This window comes from Cupressus sempervirens, chromosome 8, assembly GCF_028749045.1.
Source record: "Cupressus sempervirens isolate cs-2001-9-10 chromosome 8, ASM2874904v1, whole genome shotgun sequence".
NCBI lineage: Eukaryota > Viridiplantae > Streptophyta > Pinopsida > Cupressales > Cupressaceae > Cupressus > Cupressus sempervirens.
In genome coordinates, this window is record NC_143125.1 from 410,396,803 (window position 1) to 410,410,781 (window position 13,979).

General features: G+C 33.2%; 1 protein-coding gene across 1 annotated transcript in view; it reads right to left on the reverse strand.

The window, feature by feature from the left end:
- The window catches only part of LOC149543009 (Ypt/Rab-GAP domain of gyp1p superfamily protein), a 175,483-nt gene that overhangs the window by 117,147 nt on the left and 44,357 nt on the right, over positions 1–13,979 (reverse strand). Inside the window, exon 3 of the mRNA XM_089797940.1 lies at positions 12,497–12,600. Within this exon, the coding sequence (XP_089654066.1) occupies positions 12,497–12,600 (104 nt within the window). The remainder of the gene's footprint in view (positions 1–12,496; positions 12,601–13,979) is intronic.

Below are 13,979 nucleotides of genomic sequence, written 5' to 3' on the forward strand. Positions count from 1 at the left end.
ATCAGATGATGAAATGTTAATTCTTGTGCTCTATGTTGATGATCTACTAATAACAGGGGAAGATCATTTCATTACAGAATGTAAACAAGACCTTGAATTCGAATTTGAGATGAAAGACCTGGGTCTCTTGCACTATTTTTTGGGACTAGAAGTATGACAAAAAGAGAACTATATTTCCCTAAATCAAGGAAAATATACTATTGAGATTTTGAACAAATTTGGAATGGACTGTAAACCCTAATCTACATCAATGGAGACAAACCTTCTCAACCTTAAAAAGTGATGCATTTGAGTCCAAATCTAGATCCCACATAATATAGATAGATGATTGGTTCACTAATGTATCTAGTGAATACTCGTCTTGACATATGCTATGCTACAAATGCATTAAGCCAATTTATGTGTGAACCCAGGAAAATTCATCTTATGGCGTCCAAACACATTTTGAGATATTTAAGTGGAACCATTGGATTCGGTCTAGAGTATGACAATGTTGAAATACAACTTCAAGGATATTCAGATTCAGATTGGGCCAGCAACTCTATTGATTGTAAAGACACTACTGGATGTTCTTTCAACCTAGAATCTGCAATGATATCTTGGTTTAGCAAGATGCAATCTACAATTACACAAAGTTATACTGAAGAAAAATACATAGCAGCATCTATGGGAGCTCGAGAAGCAGTTTGGTTAAGAAAGTTACTAGTTAGATTATTTGGAAAGTCCTTTAACCCTACAGTTATACACTATGACAATCAAAGTTGTATAAAGCTCTCACTAAATCCAGTCTTTCACATCAGATCAAAGCACATCAAGATTCCCTATCAGTACATCAGAGACATGGTGGATAGAAATGTCATCAAGTTAGTTTACATTAGTACTGATGAGCAAATTGCCAATATATTTACCAAACCTCTATCAAAGCTAAAAGTGGAGCACTTTAGAGGTAAATACAGAATGGTTAAATTGTAATTGTAATTCCTGAGATTAAGTCTTGTTTATGTTTAAATTTAATATATATTCATTTATATTTTAAATGTTAAAAGAGTTACTAGTTTGCATATGTCAATTATGTCATCAAAGGTGATAATCTTTCGTTAATGTATTTGTGACGCCACTATTGTAAGGTGGCAATCTTGACAATAGCTTGACCTGTTATCATGATAGACTACATTAAGTTGTTGTCCGAGAATGTGTCCTAGATCATGATAACAACGTATCATGATAGACTACATTAAGTTGATATCCTGAAATGTGCCAAAAATCATAATATGGGATGACGGAGATCATGACATCTTGATTAATTGTTATCTAATAGACTACATTTAGTTGTTGTCCCGGAATGTGCTGGAGGTCAAATAATTCATATCCTTCTAGGATATAACATATTCTTTGGTAGGCATCATAAACCTAATGCTAGTGCACATACCACAAGAATATGGGATTGATACATATCATATGGATGATATTTCTAGTTGCAAATTCTATACAAATTCAAACTATCACTTTAGAGATGGTTGTGTTATTCAAATCCTCCCACACTAAGAGGGAGTGTTGAAAATATAGTATCAATCAGATTATGAAGTCTGATTGACATAATCATACATATATATATCTTTTTGATCATGTCAAAATATACTTAAGGCTTTCAAACAGATCACATATCTATCTTGTAGTAGTGATAAATACTGTTTAAGGATAGTAATCTGAATGGCCTCATATAATTGCCATCATATATAATCGGGGATAATTACCCATAATTCATATTAGGGTCTGTCCATCGCACTCATTATATCCCCCATGGCATTGTGCTACTAAGCACCGACTATGGTATCGGGCTCGCCTTAATATGATTGGGGTTGTGTTATTATATTTATGTTATCGGGTATTTTATTAGATTATTATCCACATAGGGTCATGACCCTATGTAGCATAAGCCACATAGAGTCAGGCTCCTACATGGGTATGACTTTTGAAATCAATATAAGTAATATGTGATATCGCTATTCTTGGAAATCATTAATAGCAATTCATGTAAAGTACATTTCAGCAATATCTCAAGCCAGGCAATTTCCTCATAAGGATTTTTGCAAATATTATTAAATACATCAGTAATTTATTATTGTTGTTTCAGAACAGTCTGAAGGAATAAATTGACTCAGTATTACCATTCAATCTCATTGAATTAAAATAATAAATACACAGTTGTACTCTATCTCTGATCTATTTTCCTTAACACTAGGCATGGGTACAAAGTGGTGGTTTCAAAAAAATTGATTTAAAGAGAACATCAAAATCTTCAAATATAAGGATTCAAGTAATATCAAATTAAAAGATTTTGGAAGGCAACTTTCTTTTTATTATTGAGGAGCAAGGTTAAAGTAATAGATGAGAGATTGCGTGTGTGAGATCTCAGTGAACAGGAAGCTTTCTTATGAGCTCTGTATAAACTAGTATAATTAATATAGTCCTCTAATTAGCCAGATAAGGAAATACTCCAATTACCTAAGAAACAATTACATTTGTTCTTATTGAACTACACACAAGTAATATGGAATCTAGCACCTCAATCTGGAAACCAACGAAAAAACAGATTCAGATACATAATTGTATTGTGTAAAGATACCTGAAGACAACAGTCATGCTAGGCAACCAGAAATTGTATTCCACTAGAAAAATATGCAAAAAAACAGTAACAGACTATTATTCTCAAGAAAATGCTATTCATGATTTAATCATCAAAGGCAACATCAATGTCCTTTATGATGAGCAGATAATATTGGATCTTTTGATAAATTTAAATAAATGAGAATTTTCCAACAGTAAAAAGCCAAATTCGCCAGTTTGCAATTCCTTGCGGCACAATCCAGAATTTGAGCCCTTAGAATCTTCATGAGAGAAATGGACCCACAAATTTCTGTCTCCAACTGTTAAATATTAACATCGATAATTATACTGGTCTCAGAAAGTGCAGACCACACCTTTATCATCACCTATTAGATCATAGATGGCATATATATACATCAGTTTTGACTCTAGAATGGGCGGCGATCTTTGGGCAGAGATTACATTGTACACTAACCATAACTTATAGTTATGTTAGTTTAACTTTGTGTTACTTCCTTCTAGGAACATGCCCTTTGGTCTTGATATATAGGGTAGGAATTATTGCAGTTTGAGGACACACAATAATTACAAGTCTGTTCTCTCAAGCAATAATACCAGTTCATATTTATTGCAAAGATATATAACATTCAGATCAGAATTAAAGTTGACAACTCCTCCATACTTCAGATCATTAAGAAGTTCATTTTCAGCAACCAAGGATAGAATTCAAGTCTGATTTAAAAGGTACAGAATTTGCAGAAACTTTACATGGTATCAAAGCTCTGGTAGTCGAACCTAGGCTCTGCAAATTTAAGTAATCAGACCTTAAACATATCTAGCACCTTTCTCCTACCTTCAATGGCATACACAATCAGACCTGAGGACAGGTTTGATGGGAAAGAACACTTTGATGCCTAGAAATTCAAAATCATGATGATTCTTGAAGAAAATGAAGTAAAACAATTTGTTGATAAAGCATCCAAACAACTTCCAGTTGAACCTCATTAATCTATATGGAGCAAAGGAAATATGAAAGTCATTCAAATCATATTAGATGGAGTTAAAAATGATATCGTACCCATTCTTACAAAACATCAAACAGCATTTGATATGATGAATGCATTACTAAATGCATATAAGGTCAACAATGCAACGAGAGTTCTCACACTAAAATAGGCAACTAAATCACATACAAATAAAGAAAGGAGAATCAATGAATTCTTACTTCCTAAGGGTTGTCGGCATTAGAGATGAACTGTCAAGTATACGAACTATTATTAGTGACATAGAATTAACACTAATGGCTATAGATGGATTACTAGATTCATGGGAAACTTTTGCACAAAGAATAAGTGTCAGAGATAAACTTCCTGACTTCAACAGATTTAAGGGGGATTGTCTTCAAAAAGAATTCAGAAAATTAAAGAAATGAGGAAAACTAAAAATAGAAAATCAAGAACGTCATGTTCTTAATACAAACTCCTATAAGGACAAGAAGAAGCATTTTAAGAAGAAAAAGGGAAATCAAAAGAATGGCAAACCCAAGAAAGATATATCCAAAATAAAGTGTTTCAAATGTGAAAAGTTTGGACACTACAGACCTAATTGTCCTGAAAATTCTAAACAACAAGCAAATAGTACAAATGTTACTAGGGAAGAAGTACCTATGATCCTGAGAATCATGTATTGTATTCATCACTATTGTAACATCCAGATTTTCCAGGTCTAATTAACATCTAACATATGCATAGAATACGGTTATAACTTCGATTTCATAAGAAGGCAGTTACATCATTCATGTTCATGTGAAGAAGATTTATCGTTAAAGTCAGTTAAACAAAAATTTCTTAACTAATTACTTGAAATACCTTTTAATGAAATTACTTCAAAAATTGAAATCACATACCTCGGAAAAATTGAGACTGAAAATCATCTAAGTATGCTTCTACAACCACTCGGGTTAGTCTACAAATACACTATAACAATTTCTCAAATCGACTGCTATCTCAAAAATCATTTGATGAATACCACTAAATACCAATATAACTTAAATTAGGGCATCACATATCATCTTACCAATTAGGGCATCAATTACCATCAGTTTATTTAGGGCTTTTGGTACTACGACCACGGATTCAATTTAGGGCTTCCGCGACAACGAATTTTATCTAGGGTTTCCGCGACGACGGATTCAATTTAGGGCTTCCAATACCACCATATTAATTAAAGTTCCAACTATCACACAATCAATTAGGGCTTCGGATTTCTTTTCTTTCCGATTGCTTATCTGTAACAATTTCTCAAGATTAGATAATTACTTATATGCAGTATTCATTTATATGAAGTAAAATGATGATAACAATGAAATACTTCAATTTAATCTTACCTTCTCATAATCAAAAATGATAATACCTATTTCCGATAAACAATTAATTTCATGGCTTATCTCTATTTGACGCATATCTGACATCTTGAGAGAGGTGAAACATTGCCAGGGGCTTTACCACCCAACCTCAGACCACAATATATATATCCCCACATGATCTCTAATGAGAAAGGCCCTCCCTACTCGGAATTGACAGAGAACTCTTAACATTCACTGGGCATCATGATACATAACACGCCATACGACTTGGCAACAAGAGATCATCATAACAGGAATATGCATGAGCTATTATTAATTCATATTAAATGATATATATTAAAATATCATAACTGATATTACTAGTTCTTATTGTTGATGAATCTTTCCTCACGCCCCCTCAACCTCATCAGGCCTTCAAGCCCATGATTTCCAGGTGCTTGTTTAATATTAACAAATTCACTCTTGCAGGGTATGAATGTTTGTAATACATTCTGAATTGAATTAGTTAATCACAATTTTTCATTGCATATCCATATCTTTTATACATGTTTAATACTTTCTTATGAATAAAGAAACATTTATGGTTTAAAGCAGTTTTCCAAGAACTAGAATTCTTTTACTGACCACCCCGATTCAGCCTGCAATTATATTAATGAAAAAGAGACACATTGAACATTCTTGATTCAACAGTTGCATTAGAAAGAAAAACACGATTGGCCATTCTAAATTCGGCAACATTCTTACGTGTCTCCTACGCTTATATCTTCAACCAATTTTCAATATCTATATCCTTGAAAAACAAATTCTCAATATACATAGATACAGCAGATGAACTCATATTATATCCAACTTGCAAACTAGAAAAGAACAACTCATTGCACTCACTAACCATCAACAGATCTTTAGGTCGGTGTCTCCTCGGTGCCTAAACCGTTACATCTTATACCTATTCATAAAATTAAGACTCTACATTCTCAGAATTTCCTTGGTATTCATAGTTGATCATTATTATTGTTTGTTTGTTTGAAAACATAGCTTTTCACAACAAAATCTACAGAGTTAAGACATACGTGGTTTGATAAAGGTATAGTCTGTATTCAAAAGTATTTTTGAATTAAGTGATGGCAATCAGTAATATCAAACAATGAATAAGATGAGAACATAAAGTTTTATTACTTCCTTTATCGGCTTCTATCATAAGCATCAACTACTTTATTAGTAATCATGTAAACAAGCTTTGTTGGCATTTTCTAATATTCTGAGCACAAGGTAAACATCAGGACTCTATTCTGTACACACAACTCTTACATTTTGTATCAACCCGACCCAGAAAAGACAAGAAAACGTGAGTGAAAGAAGTTAAAAACGATTTAGCACATCCTTACTTGGCTACGGATTACTGTGTGCCCTACTTTGTGAATTCTTCAAATACCCGCTGAATCTGTTGTTCAGTGATGCGCAAGATTGATCTCGTGTAAGCTCAGAGGTATAATAACGCGCTAGGCAAGAATGATGTTGTAGGTGATAACGTTTTGCAGAATGGACGATGGATCTTAGTAGGGTGTTAAATGTATTTGCAAAAGAAGAATTTGAGACGGATATAATAGGATACAAGGCAAATAGACAAACTCGGGTTGTAGAATAGTAAGGTTCTGAGACTATGGCGGAAACAAGAATAGACGGGTATCTTGTTGGTGAATGTCTGAAAACGACAAGGCAACCATATAAAAAGATAATGAATGGCTTTTCAGCTTATGCCGTTACAAGACTCAAATGCGCTTTGAATTCCATCAAATGGAAAAATGAATCGTTGGAACAAAGGTGAGAAAGTTTTATTAATATTATTTAATGTTTAAATCGATGAATAAGTGCTAACATTAAAGAATATTAAATTAGAAATAATAGAGCTAGAAAGTGAAAATAACACAAATATTATTATAATTCGAAAATTTATTAAAATCTTATAAGTAATTTTTTTAAAACATCATTCTATTAATTAATTAACATATAAAGATGCCAAAACATTTTTATATTCAAATGCACATATATAAACTATTATTAAAAATAATACGACGAAAGATAATTTAAAATCTTTTAAGAATACGTTTATATTTAAACTTAATTAATTAAATTTAATTAATTATTAACAACTCATGCAGTTCTAGAGATGAGTCCTGTTACAAATCGCTTGGTCCTCTACCTGTCTATCCAATGATGGTGATGCCCTGCCTAATTCTTTTCTGACAATGCTTCCACCCCTTCGACAAGCTCCCTGCAAGGAATTTCTCTGTAATTAAACTATAAATTATAAATAATCATATTAGTTAACCTTTCGTCTTAATTCCATGAATTCGCGATTAACGAATAACTAGCATGTCATCTTCACTTGAAATCATAACGACTAACTATCTTACCATTTCACCAGATTATATCAAATTAAACTACCAACTGACTTCATGTGAACTTCAACGTCTATATTTCAAGCTAGGTCAAAAATTGGGATGTAACAACTATCAAATGAAATTTCAAGTAAAGCATGGGTAATTAATAGTGGGTCTTCTAGACATATAATAGGATACAAAGAAGCACTAGACTCTATATCAGAAAAGGTCAATGGTGAAGTTGCCATTGGTGATAATTCAACACATTCCGTCGAAGGAATTGAAAATTGCACCTTGAAACTAAAATCAGTAAATTCTCTTTTTCTCAAAGGTATACTCTACGTACCAAGAATAAAAAGAAATCTAATCTCAATTACAGCACTTGAAGATGATGGGCATAACATTGCATTCATGGACAATAAAGTAATAACCTGGGCAAAGAATCCTCAATCAAGACAGCGAAGTTGATTGGTCAGAGAAAAGGATATTTGTATGAATTGAATTCAGAATCTAGTCGACCTATTCAAGCCTTAATTCATGAAGTTACAAACATAAATGAAATATGGCATAGAAGATTAGGGCATCTAAATTTCAAAACCTTATCAACTATGGAGAAGATGATTATCGGTCTACCTAAACTAAATAAAGACCACTCAAGCATATGCAAAGGGTGTGCACTGGGTAAGAACACCAAAAGTCTATTTCATGATAGCACTAGAAAAACAAATAATGTTATGGGATTAATTCATTCAGATTTATGTGGACCTATGTTTGTTCCTTCTCTTGAGGATTTTGGTACTATATTTTGTTCATAGATGACTTCTCTAGAAAAACATGGATTTACTTCTTAAAGTGCAAAGAATCAAAAGAAATCCTAAAGAGATTTAAAAAATTCAAAACATTAACTAAAAACTTATCAAGACATAAAACTAAAACTCTTAGAACTGATAATGGAGGAGAATACACCTCAAATTTGTTTAAAAGGTTTTGTAAAGAAACAGGAATTAAGAGGGAGTACACCATTCCTTATAATCTAGAACAAAATGGGGTAGCACAAAGAAAGAATAGATCAATTATAGAAGCTGCTAGAGCTATGATATTTGATCAAAATCTAGAATACTATCTTTGGGAAGAAGCCTCTTGTACTGTTGTCTATATTTAAAATCAAAGCCCTCACTCTTACCTTAGAGATAAAACTCCTGAAGATGTCTTTACTAAGGTTAAACCCAATATAAGTTATCTTAGGATTTCTAGGTGTCCCGTATATATCCATTTTCCAAAAGAAAAAAGAACTAAGTTAGAACCCTTGGGGAAGAAAGATATTTTTGTAGGGTACAGTGAAACATCTAAGGCATATAAGATTTTCATACTTGGACAGAAAAGTATTAACTTAGTAGGGATGTAATTTTTGAAAAAGATCCAGCATTCAAAAGAACCCTACGTTTTGAAGAACCTTCTCCTTTACCTAGTTCTAAAAGAAATCATGAGTCTGAGTCCAAGAGGGAGAACATAGAAGAAACTGAAGATGAAATTCAAAATCTAAATCTTGGAGAAACTCAAAGTTCAAAGAAAAGACCACTTTGGGCCATAAAAATAGTCGAGGAAGCACAAGACTTTGCTGCATCTTCCAGAATAGTCAGAGAAAGCAAAAGACCTAAAAGATTTTCTAGTTATATAGCAAACATGAATGATTTGTCCAAAACAGAACCAACCAATTCTTTAGATGCTATTAAACATACAACCTAGAAAGAAGCTATGACAAAAGAATACCAATCTATTATAAAGAATGATGTTTGAAAAATTGTTCCAAGACCTAAACGAAAATCTGTTGTTTCTTCCAAGTGGATATTTAAAATAAAGCATGTTGCTAATGGTAGCATTGAGAAATATAAAGCTAGATTTGTAACCAAAGGATTCACTTAGAAAGAAGGGATTGATTATGAAGAAACTTTTTCTCATGTCGCCGGATATAACTCTGTAAGAGCAATCCTAGCAATTGCAGCATCAAAGGGATGGAAAGTACATCAGATGGATGTAAGAACAGCATTCCTAAATGGAAAGATTGCAAAAGAAGTATATTTGGCGCAACTTGAAGGATTTGAAACTCATGCTCCTAACATTTTTGTTTGCAGGCTCAGGAAAGATCTCTATGGGCTTAAACAGGCTCCAAGGGCTTGGTATGAAAGAATTGGTAAGTATCTCACCGGCTTAGGATTTTCCAAGAATGAAGCCAATACAAATTTATATTATAAAAGAGATAAAGATGATAAGGTAATTCTGGTATTGTATGTTGATGATTTACTAATAACAGGTGATGATCATCTTATAGATCAATGCAAGAAAGATCTAATTAGAGAATTCGAGATAAAAGACTTGGGACTCCTTCATTACTTCCTAGGACTGGAAGTACGGCAAAATTTTGACAGTATCATACTTAATCAAGGTAAGTATACATCAGATATTTTGAAGAGATTTGGAATGTGGAATTGCAAGTCTATGTCTTCTCCAATGAAGACTAAAAGAAGTAACAGCAGAATCACCTTCCATAGATTCTACTCTCTATAGACAAATGATTGGGTTCCTTATGTACTTAGTAAATACAAGACCTGATATTTGCTATGTTGTTAATGCCTTAAGCCAGTTTATGTGTGAACCAAAGGAGATTCACCTAGTTGCAGTTAAACACATTATGAGATAATTACAAGGCAATCTTAATTTTGGACTCAAATATTAGAAAGTTGATTTAGATTTGCATGGATTCACCGACTCAGATTGGGATGGAAGTGTTAAGGATAGAAAAAGTACTTCAGGATGTTGTTTCAGCTTACGATCAGCAATGATATTTTGAATATGCAGAAAGCAGTCTTCAGTAGCTCGAAGCTCCACAGAAGCCGAATACATTGCAACAACGATGGTGTCTCGAGAAGTTTGGCTATGGAAGTTACTTGTGGGATTATTTGGGCAAGCTATGAATCCTACGATTATTCACTGTGATAATCAGAATTCCATCAAGCTTTCGGTGAATCCAATTTTTCATGATAGATCCAGGCATATTCAAATTCCTTATCATTATGTAAGAGATATGGTAGACAGGAATACTAAAAAATTAGAATACATTTGCACTGCAAATCCGACAGCAAACATACTCACCAAACCTCTATCTAGAGTGAAGATAGATCACTTCAGGAGAAGACTTGGTATGGTTGAATTGTAATTCATTTGCATTCTTTAAATTATTAATAAAATAATTTTATTTGTCTGGCTATTGACTTTAATGAGCTCCACCATCTGTATTCACTATTTAAGAGGTGACAATCTCTGAGATAATGAATATTTATAAAAAGACATTATGATAGATGACAATCCCTCAAATAATGTATTGAACGGCATAGAACTACTGTTAGATCTAGGTGAGTTCAAGATCATTTGTGACTAATAAGCATCTCTATGCCTGTTAATCACAACTTGGATAAAGGAAGAGCTTATTCTTCAGACTTTATCCTGTTCTCTTGTAGATCTTAACTCAAGATCAAGTTGTGATATAGGATTACCAGTACCTATGAGTCAAAATCTGGATAAATGAAGAATCTAATCATCCTTCAGATTTATCCTGCGTGTATTGTATTACATACAATACTAACATCACTAGTATAAGTGATAAGTCATATCACAAGATAGTTATATGACTCAGTATCATGTGTCCCATGATGCTATATGCTAAAGAAGATTCAGATAGATATAGAGTATCAATCTTTGTTTATTCATTGTAATTGATAATGCTAGATATGTTATCTCTCAAAATGATTATCATGTTAAGAGGGAGTGTTAAATATTAACATCAATTATTATACTGATCTGAGATAGTGCAGACCGCACCTTTATCTTCACCTATTAGATCATAGATGGCATATATATACATCAGTTTTGACTTTAGAATGGGCAGCAATCTTTGGGCAGAGATTACATTGTAGACTAATCATAACTAATAGTTATGTTAGTTTAACTTTGTGTTACTTCCTTGCGCCGATTTTCTGGAGAGGTGTATAAGCCGACCTAGATAGGGTCATGCCCTTTGGTCTTGAAATATAGGGTAGGAATTACTGCAGTTTGAGGACACACAATAATTACAAGTCTGCTCCCTCAAGCAATAATACCAGTTCATATTTATTGCAAAGATATATAACATTCAGATCAGAATTAAAGTTGACAACTCCTCCATACTTCAGATTATTAAGAAGTGCATTTTCAGCAACCAAGGACAGAATTCAAGTCTGATTTAAAAGGTACAGAATTTGCAGAAAATTAACACCAACTTGCTATCTCAGACAAAAGAACAACTTTTCATTTCCTAGATAGAACTATATTGCTGTTTATTATACCCATTTTTTACTCATCTTACCAGTTCTTTTGTTTTCCAAACCACCAGTTTCTTCCACACAATCACGTATAAGTTATCATGCAAGACAATCCAATATGACTCTAAATATATTTGCAAGTCAATGATGAGATAATTGCTGCAGTAAGAACAAAGCTGGCACAAGGAACGTCTTTGGGGGTTGCTCCTTTCACAATGTAAATATGAATATACATCTTTATTTGAGAAACGAACTATCTCAATAACAAGTTTTATGTAGTTCTGATTAACATCTCTGAAAGCAATATAAGCTAGATATTTCATGATATCTCTAAGATTTCCAATCCTTCTGATTGTTCTCCTTTTTGCCTCGAGTCAAACTGTCCCAAGTCTATGTGTGTTCACTGCAATCCCCTATAAAAAGCTGCTTCCTAGCATGACATGTGCACATATTAGAGCCTTAGCTTGGAAGAAATGCAAAGAGCATCATAGCAAGTTGCATAATAGTCTTATTTTGAAGATTTATTTGGAATTGTTTAATGTTTAACTTCAAATTTAAGGATACTTGCACTGGAGATGGGCTTGTCACCTATAAGTTCTAGAAAAATCAGAGTTCGAAAGGAACATAACAAACCAACTTGATACTACTACCATCTTCCAAAGAAAAGATGAGCATCTCTGCAAAAAAAATCTCAATGAAAATGCAGAAAATTGTAAACTACGAGGCAGATATAACAGACTCTAATTCACAAGCTAAAATCATTTTTTAAAAATCAAAATATAAGTTACCTTCGCCGTTTTCTGAGAGAATTCCGCTCTGTAAAGCTACTTTTAGGATCAAAGCATCCCAGCAAAAACTCCCATACTTCTCCTCTTATCGATGGATGAACTCCCTGATTTTATCACAGTTGCCAGTAATGTATAAATCAACCTTCCCGCAGGACACCTTCCAAGTGATAACCTATCATTATGTACTGGAATTTCAGACATGCTAACAACACACCTTTGGGGAAATGGAAGTAAGTTCTCTTTTGCACATTGTATTATCTTAATTTGAAACAACAGAAGCCTACTTACCACTCCATGCTTCATAAAGATAGATTTAATTGCAATTCCCCCCTAATTTAGAGTTACTTTGTGTTTACAAAAGCTGTGATTGCAGAAAGACGAACATAAAAGCAATTCTAGAAGAGCCCTGCCAGTAATGTTATTTAAAGCAATCAATGGGGTTGAGCCCAAGTGGTAAAGTCAGTTTCTCATGTTTGAGACCTAGGTCCAAAGCAACAGTGCATAAAAGAAACCCATCATCACAAAGCAGAATAGTAACAATTCACAATTGCTATGCAGATATTTAGGCCATTCAACTAACCTGCAAACTTTAAGTCAGACAGTAATGAATTAGAAGCAAAGTCATTTTTATTATGGCACTTTCTATTTAAACATGGCTCAGAACATAATTGGTACATCTTGCTTTAAATGGCATGTCCATTTGCAGTGTTCATCGTGTGATAAAAAGTTAACCATCCTAAAAAGCACAAAGAGTGTACTTGTCAAGCAATTAAATTATGCTCAATAAACAATATGATGTCTAGTATCTTTGCAAAGGATACGTTCTATAATTATCAAGGCTATCGAACAATATGATGTCTCAATACATAACTTTGGACACATATTTTCAGTGCTATTAAACAATAAAATGTTGATTGTCAAGTACTTTGCAAAGGATAGGTTCTACAATACCACACAACACCTTTGATTGGTGATGGTTTCTCTATACATGCAATTCTATAGAATATTACAGTAGACATTGCATTATTATGATGTAAGAGTTTTAATTCATTTTATACTTCCTCTCCTTGTTAAGATGATTCATTCTATTAGAAAGAAGACTAATAATGTCAGCATTTTTAAGGGGACTTCGAACTCGGAAATCTCCTCCTATAGAATACCTCGTCTATAAGCTTTATCATTAATCAATATTCTCTTATCTTCACTGTATGCTGACAATCCTTAAGCATACTTATTTACGGCATGACAGCAGATTAAACTATTGTAAGCTTGAATCTCAAAACACTACAGCTATTTAGTTTTCATTTCTTTATTTATTCATGTGTCTGTCCTTATTCATCCAGCCCTACCCTGATCAACATACATCTCTACAAACTAGAACTTTTTGGTGTTCATCCTTTTGTCCTTGCTGTTGCTCTTATATCGCCCCCGGTTTCTCTTGTGCTTCTAAAGGGGATAAGTAAGTAGGTATCAGAGGCTGGTA